At 47.6% G+C, this 16,956-nt stretch overlaps 1 protein-coding gene across 1 annotated transcript; it reads right to left on the bottom strand.

Annotated features, from left to right (window-relative positions):
- Positions 1 to 582: 582 nt before the first annotated feature.
- LOC149284577 (NADH dehydrogenase [ubiquinone] 1 alpha subcomplex subunit 11-like) lies at positions 583 to 16,928 on the bottom strand. The gene is made up of 4 exons (XM_089496574.1): positions 16,793 to 16,928; positions 12,358 to 12,450; positions 1,057 to 1,179; positions 583 to 905 (listed from the first exon to the last, which is right to left on the bottom strand). Exons 1-4 carry the CDS (start codon positions 16,872 to 16,874, stop codon positions 793 to 795), a joined length of 411 nt encoding a protein of 136 aa, XP_089352700.1. The 5' UTR covers positions 16,875 to 16,928; the 3' UTR covers positions 583 to 792.
- Between the last annotated feature and the right edge of the window lie 28 nt (positions 16,929 to 16,956).

The raw sequence follows: 16,956 nt of genomic DNA, 5'->3' as shown, positions 1-16,956 counted from the left end.
TTCTTTCAGTTACATGCTACAAGATCTCTTACATACTGATTCTACAGACTAACATGGCTATATCTTTGAATATAACAACACCATGAGATCTTTTTGGTGGGAGCTATTCATTTGCAGAACTGTCCACCACAGGAGACTTGTTTAGCTCCTCTTTGCTCTCCCTCCATCTGCAGGCAAAATCCTATGTATTTAGACAAGACTTTTGTTATGAAAGTGGCTTAATAACTTTTAACTCTGTGTAGTTTTAAAATGAGTACTTTCAATAGGATAGTTTATGTAAGTGGGATTTTCCCCATTATAATCATTTTTAATTGTACTTTGTTTCAATCTATCTTGTGAACTACCCTGTGGCCAAGGTGAGTGAGTCTGATCGAGCAGAATCTCCATCAGTGAAGTTTGAGTTCTGCCCCTCTAAGTGACGTCATTCCCACTGGATGGAGACAAAAGGTCTGAATAATCTGTTTCAATCGTTATAATTTCTCGTACTTTCTGTCTGTGCCTTTTTGGAAAATCTTGCTGATAGCAACCTTGAGTCCTAGTTTTGGGAGAAAAAGGACATCAAATCACACCAAAACAATTCACTACAGAAGGACGACATGGTCATTTATTTGTTTGCACATTAAGTTATCCTCAGAGTAAGAGAGAGTCCGTGAGATGGCCACCACAGCCATCTTAGATGCCCACCTGCATGGCTTCCTCAAGGAGTCTCAGCCGCCTCTCTCCAGGACAGCACACAGACAACAGCATTTCTTACACACCATTATTGGATGTCGGGGCAGGTGAGTCACTGATTTAGAGCTTGGGAGGGCCGACAAGCCGCCACCCTTCCATCTTGCCTATTTTGACAAAAGCCGCCAGTGTGCCAAGACCAAAGCAGGCAGATGTGCCGATGGCAAAGCTCTGAGCTTAAGAACAGAGAGAAAATAGAGGGAACAGAGAAAGAAATGAGGCTTGGTTAGACAACAGAGGAGGTCACAGCCTCTTCTACTGAGTTTGGTGGTTGGGGAATGAGTGGAGGAGGAAGAGGAGGCGAGCCTCTGGCCGACCAGTACCAACCTCTGGCTCCCAAGAGAGCACCTGATGCGCAGCCCCCAATGAAGTAGTTCAATGGATCTTCTGGGGCATCCCGGATCTCAGTGCTGAGGCACGTGGTCACCCCAAAAATCGCTCCCAAGGTAGCTATTGAGACAAAAGCCAGGGAAAGGAGGGAGAGAAATCCTCACAGAACTGTCACAAGAAGGCAAAAGTTGGGACAATCCCACAGAAACAATTCTGATAGTCGTGCCATGCTGGGTTGAGTAGCCAGACAAGCCCAGGAACAGACCATGAAGGAAACTGCCATCTGTCGTTAATTACAACAACCCTCCCAAGAATCTGTTATTCAAAAGTAGAATGCCCTTGAACAGGGAAATTCCACTGAGCCATCACAACTTCTCATCCTTCCTCCATGAACTTCTTTAATCCTCTTTCAAAGTCAACCAGACAAGTAGCTTAGTGATCCATTTTGGGGGCATTAAATCCAGTGCCTTAATTCTGTCCAGTATTTTCCTAAATGAGACTATATGTGAAAGGGACCTAGGAGTCCAGGTAGACCACAAATTGAACATGAGTCAACAGTGCAATGCAGCAGCTAAAAAGGCCAATGCAATTTTGGACTGCATCAATAGACGTATAGTGTCTAGATCAAGGGAAGTAATAGTGCCACTCTATTCTGCTCTGGTCAGGCCCCACCTGGAATACTGTGTCCAGTTCTGGGCCCCATAATTCAAAAAGGACATTGAGAAACTGGAGTGTGTCCAAAGGAGGGAGACTAAAATGGTGAAGGGTCTGGAAACCATAAAGCCCTATGAGGAATGCCTGAGGGAATTGGGGATGTTTAGCCTGGAGAAGGGACGGTTAAGAGGTGATATGACAGAGCCCTGTTTAAATACTTGAAGGGATGCCATATTGAGGAGGGAGCAAGCTTGTTTTCTGCTGCTCCAGAGAACAGGATCCAGAACAATGGATGCAAGCTCCCGGAAAAGAGATTTTAGCACAACATTAGGAGGAACTTCCAGATAGTAAGGGCTGTTCGACAGTGGAACACACTCCCTCGGAGAGTGGTGGAATTTCCTTCTTTGGAGGTCTTTAAACAGAGGCTGGATGGTCATCTCTTGGGATGCTTTGATTGAGAGTTCCTGCATGGCAGAAAGAGGTTGGACTGGATTGGAGTGGATGGCCCTTGCGGTCTCTTCCAACTCTATGATTCTAAATGAACTGCCATTTTATTGCTAATTATGTTGTGGGGTTTTGGGTTTTTTTGGACTTTAGCTTCCAGGACTCCTCTGCTCACACTGACATTTTATATTGCCACTTCTACCAATTCAGAAGAACCAAACTCATGGCAACTTGCCCTGAATGAATCAGCTGTCATTTTCACCCATACATTTCATTCCTCTTCTGTTTAGCAAAAAGGGGGAAACAGCCACACAATTATAATGTGCAAACATTCACTTGCTGGTCACCTAGGGTGAGTCCAGAGTGTCCACAGCCAGCTAGCCAGAGTAACTGTTATAGGCCATGAAGAAAAATAATGGTATTGGACCAGCAGAATATTTTTATTGTTGGCTCTAGTACGCTGGTGGATTTATTTTGCTAGTTAATTACCCCAGATAATCACTCGCCAGCTTCTAATCTCCCCACTTAAGTAGGGTCTTAGCTCAAGTCTTAGAGCAAGCAGTGGCAGCACAACTGCAGCACAAAGCCCATTACTTGGATTGCTTCCAATCTGGGTTCAGGCCTGGTTATGGGACAGAAACAGTGGAAAAGAGCGAGCACATCCCTATGATCCTCCAGGATCTCTCAGCAGGAATTGATTCCATTGCTCATGAGATCCTTCTGGACCAGGGGTAGGCAACCATTTTGAGCCGGGAGCCGGGTTGCTGTCCCTCAGACAACTGGGGGGCCGAAGCCAAAAAATAAATAATTAAATAATTTTAAAAAATTTAAATGGACAGGTTGCTTACCTGTAACAGTATTTCTTCGAGTGGTCATCTGCGAATACATACAAATGGGTTTTACTGCGCCTGCGCAGTGCTGCTCAGAACTTCTAGAATCTCTGGGCAAAGTACACTTTGCAACTTAAAGGCAACTTTTTGGCGGTAACTCCGCCCACCCTTTATAAGGCCCCTGCCTTCCCGCTCTTTCCCCAGTTCCAACTTTTTCCTCTGTGTAAGCGAAGAATGAGCCAATCAAGAGCAGGACACTGAGGAGAGGATGGGCGGGATTTGTATGTATTCGCAGATAACCACTCGAAGAAATACTGTTACAGGTAAGCAACCTGTCCTTCTTCTTCGTGGTCTCTGCGAATCATACAAATGGGTTTAGACTGACAAGCTTAGGTAAGCGGCGGAGGGAGTGTCCGGACAGCAAGTGAAGTGAACCAATGTTGTTTATTATTAACAATAAACTCATCAAAAACCACCCCCACTGTCAGTCATTTGTACTTTAACCATAGGTATGACAGAAGGAGATGCAACTCCTGTAAGCAATAACCCAATCATGTATGCAGTGGTTTAGCATTAAGAAATGGCACGAGCACAGTTTGAGCACGTTCTGGGCACCAAATCCACACAACATGGATAAATACTAATCAATGCAACCCAGAAATTAACACAGCTCTACCAAAAGCTGCATCCCGTCTGGCCCTTGTATCCAGTCTGTAATGTTTAATAAATGTCATAGGCTGGGACCAGACAGCAGCCTTGCAAACATCCTCCAAAGGGACCCCAGACAGAAAAGCGGAGGATGCTGCAACCGCCCTTGTTGCATGCGACCGTACCCTGGTAGGGAGAGGTCTACCCAAAAGTTCATAACAGAGGTGGATGGTCGCGGCCACCCATTTGGAAAACCTCTGCGGTGACACCGGTAGACCCTTTTTCGGTTCCGAGTAACATTGGAACAGTCTCTCGGACCGACTCGAAACCGACGTTCTGTCCAAGTAGAAGGCCAGAGCCCTCCTAACGTCTAAGGTATGCAAAGTCCGTTCGACCTCACTGGTCGGGTTCGAGGCCAGGGTAGGTAGAACAATATCCTGACACATATGGAAGGTCGATACCACCTTACGCAAGAAGGTGATATCGGTACGGAGAACCACCTTGTCCTTATGAAACCTCAAATAGGGCTGGTCTCTCCGCAAGGCACAAAGTTCGCCCGCACGGCGGGCAGAGATAATGGCCACTAGGAAAGCAGTTTTCCAAGTCAATAGTCTCAAGTCTGTAGTGGCCATGGGTTCGAAGGGCTTGGATTGTAAAACTGATAAGACAGCGTCCAGATTCCAAGCCGGGGTTGGTACCGACACCGACGGGTATAGGTTAGCACAACCCTTAAGGAAAGCCTTGACCAAAGGGTCCCTGAAAAAAGAAGGTTTGTTTGCAAACTGAAAATGGGAGCAAATGGCCGAAAGATAGCACTTAACGGAGGTGAGGGTAAGGCCCTCCTGCAATAGTGCCATCAGAAACTGCAACACCACCGGGGTGGAGATCTGGTCCGGACCGATGTCTCTGTCAGACAGGAACCTGGAAAATCTCCTCCATTTGGAAGCGTAGGACCTTTGGGTGGAGGGTTTATGGGCAGCCTGGATCACCGTCCGTACCGAGTCAGGTAGCGATGCTAGGGACGGAGCCTCCACACTACCAGGGGTAAACTGTCGATGTCGGGATGGCGAACCTGGCCGTTCTGGATCGTCAGCAGGTCCAGACGAGGATCGATCCGAAGAAACGTCTCTCCTGAAAGGTGCAGGAGGGATGGGAACCACGTCTGTCTGGGCCACCATAGGGTGATGAGGATCGCATTCGATCGGTCCGATGTCATCTTGGTCACCACTCGGACAATTAACGGGAACGGAGGGAAGGCATACAGCAGGCATCCGGTCCAATCGAAACCGAACGCGTCTCCGAGGGATCCTTCGCAATGCGTTCTGGAACAGAACTGGGGACAGTGAGTGTTGGACCCGGTTGCGAAAAGGTCGATTTGGGGAGTCCCCCATCGCCGAAATATCTGTGCTATTGAGTCCGGGTGTAATCTCCATTCGTGGGATACAGACGTCTCCCTGCTTAGTCTGTCTGCCAGGTCGTTGTCCTCCCCTGGGAGGTGAATGGCATGGAGGTGGATTCCCCTCGGAATGCACCAGTTCCATATTCGCATTGTGATGTCGAGTAGGGTTAGGGACTTGGTACCTCCTTGTTTGTTTATGTAGAACAGCACCGTCATGTTGTCTGTCCTGAGAAGTACCACCTTGTCTCTCAACACCGACTCGAATGCCCTCAATGATTTCTCCACCGCGAGCATCTCGAGGGCATTGATGTGGAGTTGTTGTTCGGCCGGCGACCACTTTCCTTTGACCACCAACTCGAGGAGGTGGGCGCCCCAGCCGTCCAGGGATGCATCTGTAGTGAGTGTCAACTGTGGCTGGGGCGGGACAAAAGGTAATCCGACGCAGACGTTTTCGGGTTCGCGCCACCACTGTAGGGAGGAAGCAATCGGCCTCGGGACGGTGAGCCACTTGAGCGGAGCATCCACCACCGGGTCGAAGACGGACAGGAACCATTTTTGAAGTGGACGTAGTCGAAGCCTTGACCACGGTGTCACAAAGGTCGTAGAGGCCATGTGGCCCAGAGCCACCTGGACTTCCCTGGCCCTCACCCTTCTGAATCTGAGGAACGGCTGGAGGGCGACGGATAGGGCCTGGAAGCGGTCCCGAGGGAGTGATGCTATGCAAGAGTCTGAGTCCAGGAGAGCTCCGATGAACCTGACCTGTTTTGTCGGGGTCAGGTGTGATTTGTCGAGGTTGATCACCAACCCAAGAGACTGGAGGAGCGTGAGTGTGAAACTGATGGACTGGAGGAGTTCCTCTTGTGACGGAGCCGCCAGGAGCCAATCGTCCAAGTAGGGGAACACCCTGAATCCCTTCTGGTGAAGGTAAGACACCACTGGAGCCAGGCACTTGGTAAAAATTCTTGGGGCCGTCGCCAGACCAAAGGGCAGGACGTTGTAGTGATAAGCGTTGGAGCCGACAGCGAAGGCGAGGAATCTCCTGTGGGACTCCCGAATCCCTATGTGGAAATATGCGTCCTTGAGATCGATCGTCGCGAACCAGAGGCCCTGGTGGAGAAGAGGTAAAATGGAAGGTAAGGTCATCATACGGAAACGTTTGTACTGGAGGAAGAGGTTGAGCCTCCTTAAGTCTAGTATGGGCCGAACTCCCCCATCCGGTTTCGGCACTATAAAGTATCTGGAGAAAAAGGCTTTTGGCCATCGAATCCGGTCTAGGGGGGAAATTGCACCCTTTTGGAGTAAGGTGCGCACTTCGTCGAGAAGGGTGTCCGAGGGTGGGGTAGGGAGGAAGGTCCCCGTGGGGGGAAGGTCCTGAAACTCTAGGGCATAACCCCTACGGACGATGGTAAGCGCCCAAGAGTCAGTTGTCAGGTGTTAGCGAAGGGCCTCAGTCTGTTCAAAAAGCAGGGAGCGACGAAGTGCACGGTTTCACTTCAGGAGGCTTTTTTGGCCTGGTCGGTTCCCTGTCGGTGTTGTTTTCGATACCGGCCCGGGGGGCCCCGCCTGCCAGATGAGGATGAAGATTGAGACGGGTATCTAGGGCGTTGGGAGCCCTGATGTTGACCTTGTCGGTCCTGCTGAAAAGGCCTGAATTGTTGGCCCTGAGGTTGCCATTGGCGTCTCTTGCGATACTGAGGGTTGGACGACGAGGACATACCGTGCTTTTTGGCGGCCGCCTTAAGCTTGAATTTCCTGTTGAGACGATCGTCTCTCTCGGTATGGAACAAGCCAGACCCATCTAAAGGCATGTCCTCAATTGCCGTCTTTACTCCAGGCGTCAGATCGGTCCCGCGGAGCCAGGCGTGGCTTCGGAGGGCCAAGGAAGCTGACATCGCCCTTCCTGCACACTCGGCCACGTTTCGTGAGGCCGTGATTAACCAGCCCCCTATGGAGTGGGCCTCGTCCCTAATCTCCACGAGTCTCCTTTGGGTGTCATCTGGGACCTCAGGGATTAGGGGGGAGACGTCTTCCATGAGGGCCTGGACGTAGGCTCCCATGCATGCGGTGTAGTTTATAGCTTTCACCGCCAAAGCAGCAGCAGAGTATGCCTTTTTAGCCAGGCCATCTACCTTGCGTGCTTCTCAGTCTATGGGAGATGTGGCCTGTTTGTGGGCGACGTTGAGTTGAGCTCCCTCCACAATAGCCGAATTTTGGCGAGGATGGTTGGAGAGCCAAGGACAGCTTGCTGGGGAAACCCTATACAGGGTCTCAATCTTTCTGGAGGAGCTCGCCAATGAGGTTGGAGCATCCCAGGACCTCTTTATAAGAGTGTCCAAGGACGGGAGGAGTGGAATCGAAGGAGGAGTTGGGACTCGACCATGGACCCGACGCTCCACAGGGTCTCTTGCGGTGTCCTCCGGATACTGCAACTCGATGTCCAGGGCCCTGGACATCTTAATGATGTGTTCATTGAAAGTCCTCAGATCGTCGGTTGGGGAAGCCGGCTCGGGACGGTGCATGTCCTGGGGTGAGTCTTGTGGGGACAAGTCGTCATCCGAGAATTCCTCCGAGGAAGGAACTATGTCCGGCTCCGACTCCGAAACCGAATGGTCACGGGATGGAGGTCTTTCTGGATGATCCCTGGGCCTAGACTGGCGAGGTGGAGCAGTCACCGTCACTGTAGGCGTAGTATCGGAGGGCCCCGGCTCCGGATCCGACCGTCTTGGTCTGGGAGGTCTTGGTACCGATGTTTCGGCGACCTGGGGACAAGTTGCTTGAGCATGACGCTTGGCTTTGAATCTTTTGAAGGCAACCTCCTTGGAAACTGCCACGTAGTAGTTACCAGACTCGGAGTCGTAGAAAAAATCTTCTTCGACCCTCTCCTCCTCTGAGGGAATCTCCAACAGTTGGACTGGCATTGGAGTAGGAGAACGATGACGAGCTGGGGAGCGATGTCGGTCCGGTGAACGATTGCGACCTTGGGTCCCCACAGGGACGGTAGAGAGGTCTTCCACACTTGGGTCCGGTAAAGGAACGTCATCCCGGTCCGGTGATCGCCTCTTTTTGGCCGGTTTCGACGCCTGATGGTCAGGCGATCGGTGCCTCATCGAAGTTGAGGACTTATCACGGTGCTTGGAACCTTTCTTCAGAGAAGAGGAGTCCTGCACCTTGGATGACTTGGGCTTGGGTACCTCAGGAGTCTTGGGCTTCTTCCTCGGTGGCAATGGTGAGTCTGGAGGAAAGAAGGGGTTGACCTGAAGGTCAGTGATGGAGGTCACTCCGGAAGTGGTGCCGGTGAATGAGCCATTGCCCTTTGCGGGAGTGGAGGGAACAGATCTTGAGGTCGAAGCCCTCCGCTCAGCCGGCGCCATGTCGGAATCAGTCCTCGGCCTCATGTCCTTGGACTTCGATTCTTTGTCTGCCCTCTTAGATGTCTTGGGGGCTTCGAGCCCGAAGTCGCCGGAGGGTCTGACGATTTAGACTTCGAAGATGAAGTCGGATCGACTGGCGGCATTTTGGTTTGCTCCATCAAACCAGAGTCCTCGGTCCCTGACGGTTTGCAAGGGCGCTTGGAGGACTTGTCGGTGGCTCTGGACCAGTCTGGGTCACGGGCCACATGGGAAGCTGAACCTTGAACAGCCGGAGGAGCCAAGGAAGCACTCGCTGGGCTGTCCCGGGTCACAGGAGCCACCCCAGAAGCGGAGGCCGACGGAGCCGAGGCCAGTCGTGAATCGTCCCCCCGAACCTTGCCCTGGGCGATAGCTGAGGTAAGTCTGGACTCACGATTTTTCCTCGCTTGTGAAGTCATGGAACGGCAGAGAGGGCATGACTTCACATCATGATCCTTTCCAAGACACAGTAGGCAGGATGAGTGTGGGTCTTGTACTGGGACCTTGCCCCCGCAAACGGCGCACTTCTTGAACGGAGGCGACATCAGGAACTGAAGCGAACAGATCCGAAGGGAAGAGCAAAGCGTAATCCAAAAACAGTCCGTAGGTCAAGCGAAGGAGAAGTCAGCAAAGTCGAAAAAACAGTCCAAATTGAAGCCAGAGATCCAAGACGAGAGAGATAGAGAGCGAAGTTCCAATAGCACCAACGCGGCGGAAAAAAGGAACTGGGGAAAGAGCGGGAAGGCAGGGGCCTTATAAAGGGTGGGCGGAGTTACCGCCAAAAAGGTGCCTTTAAGTTGCAAAGTGTACTTTGCCCAGAGATTCTAGAAGTTCCGAGCAGCACTGCGCAGGCGCAGTAAAACCCATTTGTATGATTCACAGAGACCACGAAGAAGAAACATAAATAAACCGGAACAAATGTAGGACAACATTTTCAAATGGTGGACACTTTTTTTAAAAAAGTGGAGGACAAGCAAAAAAATTTGCTGATTTTTAAAAAAAATTTAATATAAATGCATGTTTCTGAGGCGTCTATAGACAATTGCCCCCCCCTTGCCCCTGTGTGCGAGAGGCCAAAGGCCCTGGCGGCAATCGGTGGCAGGACCAGGCTGGGGCCGGTCCCAAGGCCTCGCCGGGCCACATCCGGCCCGCGGGCCGCAGGTTGCCTACCCCTGTTCTGGACTGTTAGGCTGAAACCTGATTTATTTGGTCTTTTTTGGCTAAATATCCCCATGTTGGGGGACTGCTGTTCAGCTTTTTGGCCATTAACCCCTGGGTTCTCACAGGGCTCAATACTGTCCCCTCTGCTTTTTAACATCTATCTGAAGCTGCTGGGAGAGGCCATCTGGAGTTTTGGGGCCAGTGTGGTCAATACACTGACATCTCTCTTTACAACCAATTCCAAGGAAGTTGTAGAAGTCTTGGCTTCATGTCTGGATACAGCAAAGGACTGATGTAGTGAATAAACCGGGTCTCAGTCCAAACAAAATGTAAGTCCTGTTGGTCAGTAGAAAAGCCAACCTGTGCTTGGGATCATGACCTGTTCTGAATGGGGTTGTACTCCTCTGAAAGATCAAGTTCATGAAAAACTCACAACAAACTCAAGTTCATAGCTTTGCAGTGCTCAGGTGGCTGCAGTGGATTTGCTTACCTATGGCTGTAATCCAGCTGCACCCCTTCCCTAGGAAGTGATTCATACCTCCTGATTAGACTACTGTGATGTGCTCTACAAGGGGCTGCTCTTGAAAAGTGTTCAGATGCTTATACAAGTGCAAAACGCAGCAGCCAGTCACATCATCTTTTTAGGAGTCTTCAGATTGCCACTGAATAAATGGTGAGTGTATTACAGAATTTTCTTGGCAAGACTTGTTCACAGGAGGTTTACTCTTGCCTTCCTCTGAGCCTGGGAGAGTGTGACTTCCCCAAGGTGACCCAGTGGGGCTTTCTATGGCTGAACTGGGATGTGAACCCTGTTTTCCTGAATTCCTAGTCCAAGACTCAAACCACTACACCACACTGCCTGTTATGTGTTTTCAAGACTATTCTGACAGAAGATTTATTATTCAGGGGAGTTTTGTCTCCACTGCCTTCTTCCAAGGCTGAGAGAGTGACTTGCCGAAGGATACTCAGTGGGCTTCCATGGCTAAATGAATATTTCAACCCTGGTCTCCCAGAGTCTGAGTCCAACACTCAAATGACTATACTGGTTCCACTTACTGCAACACTCTCCTAAGATTTTCTTGCCATTGCCTTTCTCTGAGGCTGAGAGATGGTGACACATCAAAGGTAAACCAGTGGGTTTCCAGAGCCGAGTGGAGAGTCGAACCTTGGTCTCTAGATGTCATAGTCCAACATGCTAGCCACTAAATCACACTCTCTCTCAGAAATACTGCTCTCAGTATTTCTTCCAAGGAGATTTGCCATAGCCTTCCTCTGAGGCTGAGAGAGTGTGAGTAGCCCTGGGTCATCCAGGGCTCAGCAGGGACTCAAACCCTGCTCCCTGTTGGCCTACACTCAAACCACAACACCAACAAAATTCATGGAATTACTTGACTTCTATTCCTGTGCAATGAGAGAGTTTCTCTTCTCCCGCATCTCAATGCCCATGGTGAAGTGCCACCCTTAGGCTCAGAAACAGCCACCATCCTGCCCTGCCTTCTTGCCCACCCCACCCACTTCTGGAGAATTATGCTGCAGCTCTTTCCTCGGCTTCTGCACAGGCTTCCTTGTTCTAAAACAACAGCATCAGTCATTTGAAAACTAACCCACCTGGAGAAAGAAAGGTGCAGCCAGGGCTAAATGCCAAAGACTGTCATTGGCTACTAGTCATGAGAGCCAGTTCTTGGGAAGTTTAACACTTTAGGTGCAGTGGCACCCACACCTTCCTTGTCACTGGTGGCACAGCGGTTAAATGCCTGTACTGCAGCCATTCACTCAAAACCACAAGGTTGCGAGTTCAAGACCAGCAAAAGGGCCCAAGCTCGACTCAGGCTTGCATCCTGCCGAGGAGGGAGCTAAAATGAGTACCCAGACTGTTGGGGGAAAATTAGCTTACTTGCTGTTCACCGCTATGATCTTTGGAATAGTGGTATATAAATAAAACAAATTATTATTATTATTATTATTATTATTATTATTATTATTATTATGGGCTTCCCATTTTGGGGGCACCTGGGACAGAATCCTGGACTGAAAAGTAGCCCCTTCCCCCTCAGGTCTATTTGTAACGCAGTGTTTAAAAACTCCCATTTTACTTTATTCTAAAATCTTCATTGTAAATTTCTTTACTCTTTTCATTGCACAGGCTGATTTATATAAGAAATACAGTGGTCCCTCCACATTCGCTGGGGTTAGGGGTGAAGGAACCCCGAGAATGTCGAAAAACCACGAATAAACACCATTCTTTTTACCTAAGAAAACATCTCTCTAGGAATCTCCAGGTGCTCCAGGGCAACTCTATGATCAACATCTGTCAGAAGTTGATCAGAGAATCATGCTGGAGGACCTGTAAATGCCTAGAGAAGTGTTTTCTCTAGGAACTTCTAGGTTCTCTAGCACAACTCTATGGTCAACTTCCAGCAAAATTGCACTGGAGGACTTAGAGATTCCTAGAGAGAACATATTAATCAAAACCAATTTTTTTTAAAAAAAAGCTGCAAAAGTGAAAGCTGCAAATGTGGAGGGCCAACTGCATGGTCTGACGAACCAATCAGGAGTAAATATGTAGAGAGATCTTATGGCACCTTTGAGACTAACTTAAAAGAAAGAATTTGGCAGCATGAGCTTTTGTAAACTTCAATCTACTTCCTCAGATGCATTTAGACTAAATGCAATCAGAAGTTAGTTATGAATACAAACAAGCATCCAGGCTGATAAGAGGGCTACTTTGTCCAACGTGTTGAAGTACTACCAAGCAGGTGTTTGAAGGACTTACCCATGGTGACTGTACCATTGGTTGCTCTCTGCAAAGCTTGCAATGCTGTCTCCGGCTGGAATAAAACAATGTGGTAAACAGAGCCAAGCAGACCTAGAGGAAAGAACATTTATTTCATTTAACGGGAGGCCAGGTGTGTGGCAGCAAAAAAGCAGGACGTTAATATTCCCAGGAATCAACAAAAACCTCATTGCCATTAATCTTCATGTTAAATGTGTTTCATGACCATTACAACAAAATGCTTGCAAAAACCTTCCAGCATCTCCTTCCTGGCTGGAATTGATGGGATTTGGAGTCCGCTTTAGAGTAGGAATGAGGTTAACAACAACAATAATTTGAGACCTGAAGGTTGTAAAAGAAATAGGTGCTGCATTATTTTAACTGTACTGTTTTTAAATGGCTTTAAATCATGGTTAATTATATAATTCAACTATTAAAAAGTATTAAAACAGTTTAAAACATATAATTAACCATGATTCAAGGTTGACTGAACATTTTTAACTACCATGCCTTTATTTTAATTTGTGAACCATCTGCTTTTGGGGCAAACATTTTTGTTCTGTATTGTAAGATTTTAAAAAAATGTTTTTATCTTGGGAGCCGCCTTGGGTCCCTTTCTGGGAGAAAGGTGGCATAGAACTGAAATAAATAAATGATAAAGGAATAATTAAAGGTGGAATATACAGTAATTAAAGATAACAGCAACAACTGGGAGAGGGGATGGTTATTTTTTTCCTGGAGTTACACACAACAATACACAGCCTAGTTTTCAAAACCAGAGGTCCAAAACATATTGCAGAAATAATCCAGTCTGATACTGCTTTAACTGCCCTGGCTCAATACTAGGGAATTCTGGGAGCTGTAGTTTTGTGAGACATTTGGCCTTCTCTGTCAGAGCACTCTGGTGCCACAATAAACTACAGTTGCCAGGAGCCAAGGCAGTTAAAGCAGTGTCAAACTGGATTATCTCTGCAGTGTTTTGGAGCAGAGTCGACGTATTCATTCATTCCTACTAACAACAGTAATCCATTCCAGAAGCCTCCATCTTGAGAAGAGCTTCCAAAGTTAATTATGAACTAATTACTAATTAATTCATCTTGAGAATCCTTTATTGAGTAGCGGATGCAGTGTTGGCAAACTAGGTCAATAATATTTCTTGCAACAAAGGCTCATTTTGGAACCCTAATGATAGGAAAAAACTGGGTTTGCTGGTAATGCTTTTCTATGCCAGAGGCAGGCCTTGCTGGAGGAGGGAAAGTCATTTAATTTGGAGCAGCCCTGACCCTCAGAAGTTATTAAATTCAAGATTAACATCTTGGTGGTTAGTGCATTGTGGGCTGAAAATGGAGCAGATTATGGATTTAGCTGACATAGTCTAGTGGTTTAAGTGTTGGACTACAACTCAGGAGACCAGGGTTCAATTCCTGACTTGGTCATGAAAACCCTGAGTGACCTGGGCAAGTCACACACTCTCAGCCTCCAGGGGAAGGCAATGGCAAACCTCCTCTGAACAAATCTTGCCAAGAAAACCCCAGGATCGCTTTGCCTGAGGGTTGCTATGAAATGACTTGAAGGCACACAGTGGCAGCATAGGAAACATAATAAAATGGTGTCCCTTATATAAAGTAGCAACATCCAAGGTTGCCTTATTGGAATTTATATACAGTATACTCATCCCTCCATATTTGCGGTTTTCATATTTGCAGCTTTGATTATTCACGGATCTGATTAATATGTTGTCTCTAGGAATACTTAGGTCCTCCAACACAGTTGCACTGGAGGTCCTAGAGGTTCCTAGAGAGAATATTCTGCAAGGTGCTTGTAGCTCCTCCAGTCTAGTTCTATGGCCAGTGTCTGTTGGACACTGACCATAGAGTTGCACTGGAGGTCCTAGAAATTCTTAGAGAGGCGTCCTCTCAGGTAAAAGCACAGCAGATTTTTTTCTTTTTGTTTTCCCCATATTCACATGTGTATTTCTAAAACATTTTCAAGCCATGGACGGTTGAAATCTGTAGATGAAGGATCTCTAGACACAAAGAGCCAACTGTAAAGCAATGTGACAACACTTTGACTACCATGCCTCAACACTAGGGAATCCTGGGATATGTAGTTTGGCGATTTAACCATCTATGACAGAGAGAGATCTGGTGCCACAACAAACTACAAATCCCAAATTCCATCGCACTGAGCCATTGGCAGTTCAAGTGGTGTCGAACTGAACTATTTCTGCAGCCTGGAGGCGGCCAAAGAGACCACTTTAACTGCTCTGGGTCAAGGCTTGGGAATTCTGGGAAGTGTAGTTTTATGAGTCATTTAGCTTTCTCTGTCAGAGAGCCCTCTGGGCCACAATAAACTACAGTTCCCAGGATTCCTTAGCACTGAGGCAGAGCAGTTAAAGCAGTCTCAAAGTGGATTATTTCTGTAGTGCATTTTGGACCAAAGTCTTCAAATGATGACAAAGCAAAATCTACATTTTCTTTTCTATTCTTTAATAATAATTTATTATTATTATTATTATTATTATTATCATCATCATGTTGGACATTAACCACAGAGTTGCCCTGGAGGACCTAGAGATTCCTAGAGAGGTGTCCTCTCAAGTAAAAACATTGTGTTTTTGTTATTTATGCTTTTTCCATATTCATGGGGGTCTTGTGCCCCTAACCCTAGCGAATAGGGAGGGACACGTGTATTTCCAAAACCTTTTCAAGCCATTGTTATTATTATTACGCTAGGGATCAAGGCGGGTTAGAATAAGAAGAAACAAAAATACATAGCACAATATAATACTCAATACATAACCCAACAGAATAAACCATTAGACAATCCCCTTCCCTCCATCACCACCAACAAAATAATAACAGCGCTTTATAAATAAAGTTTAATAATAATAATAATAATGATAATAGTTCAAATAAAAAAATTATAACAACAGTTAAACTCAGGCCCGTTACACACGGGCTTAAAAGTATGCGCGGAGCGCGTACTAGGATTAAGGTGGGGCGGTGCCACGGCCGCCACCATTGATACATCACGACCGCGCCACATCCAAACGAGGCAGCGCGGTTGTGACGTACTGGGGTTGCGGCAGGGTGCCTAGGGCGCCCTTTCCGTGACCCCGGAAGGAGCTCCGTTTTGGAGCTCCTTCCTGGTTTGGTCCGCTGGGCGCAGCCTTCAGACGGCTGCGCTCAGTGGACCAAAGGAGCCAAACGGCCCCTTTCTCCTTCTCCCTGCTGCCCCAAGGACACCCCTTTCCAGGCTGTGGGGAAGGGGCCTTTTGCCGCTTCCCTGCAGCCCGGAAAGTGGCAGATCGGGGCCTCGGAGGCTGCCGCTCTGGCCACTGGGGCCTCGATCCGGTGGGGAAAGGTGCAACTACAGGCCGCCCCTAAGGGGCGGTCTGTAATGCGCCTCAGTTTACTTTTTTGCACTATAACTTTAGAACCCTAAGGGTCTTTTCACGCTGCTACTAGTATTACCACTATTCATTATTCATTTTATATATTTATATCCTGCCTATATTTATAGCCTGACTCAAGGCGCCTAACGAAATTTAAAACGGCGCAAGCTAAAAACAGTAACACAGAGCATTAAAAAAAATCTAAATGCCTGCCCTATATATGTGTGTATATATATATATATATATATATATATATTATAAAAATAATATATACACATATAAAATATATATGTGTGTGTGTGTATATATATATATAAATAATATATATATGTGTGTGTATAAATATATATATAAAATATAAAACTATATATATATATATATATATATATATTCCTGTCCTATGTGTATATATATATGTGTGTGTCTCTCTCTCTCTCTCTGTGTGTATATATATATATATATATATATACACATATATATCTCAAACATTTTCTTTTCGATTCTTTACAAAGAAAGCCATGGAAGACGTACACATAAACGTCTAATTAACCACTTAGTTTGAATGCAGTTGGGAAGCTTGTAATGTGAAAGGAGAGCATTAGGATGAAGGGAGGAACGAAGAAGGGAGAAAGAAAGGGAGAATGAAAGAGCTAAGAAATAACCCGCTTTGGCAGCGCTTTAACTCGTTGTCTGGCTCAAGGCTATGGAATTCTGGGAGTTGGAGTTTGTTGTGTGGCCTTCCTTCCTTAAGCTCCCGCTCCGCTCCGGACCCACAACAAACTCCAACTCCCAGAATTCCATAGCCTTGAACCAGAAAGAGATTTAAGCGCTGCCAAACCGGGTTATTTCCCCAGTGTGGATGCAGCCTGATATCCTTTGTCAAGAGAGCTCTGGCGCCACAAAAAAACTACAACCCCCAGGATTCCACTGGAGGGGGGGCCATGGCAGTTGAAGCGGGGTCAAACCGCGTTAATTCTGAGGTGCGGATGGAGAGGCCCAGTCTCTCTCTGCTTTCCCCTCCTTCGAGCCACTCCTCACCAACGGCGGCTCCGAGGCGCCCCGTCAGCCAGGCCTTCTTGGCGCACTCGGTGCCCTCAGGAACGTCCCAGTAGCCAGACATCTTGGCGGAGGCGGCGACGGAGGCCACCACTCTCGCGAGACGTGGCGGCGACGCTCTGCTCTGAGGTCTCGCGAGAACTCGG

Source organism: Sceloporus occidentalis, unplaced genomic scaffold (assembly GCF_023333645.1).
Source record: "Sceloporus occidentalis isolate IW3139 unplaced genomic scaffold, rSceOcc1.0.p SCAF_91, whole genome shotgun sequence".
In the NCBI taxonomy this organism is placed as follows: Eukaryota; Metazoa; Chordata; class Lepidosauria; order Squamata; family Phrynosomatidae; genus Sceloporus; species Sceloporus occidentalis.
This window is presented reverse-complemented; position numbering and strand designations above follow the sequence as displayed.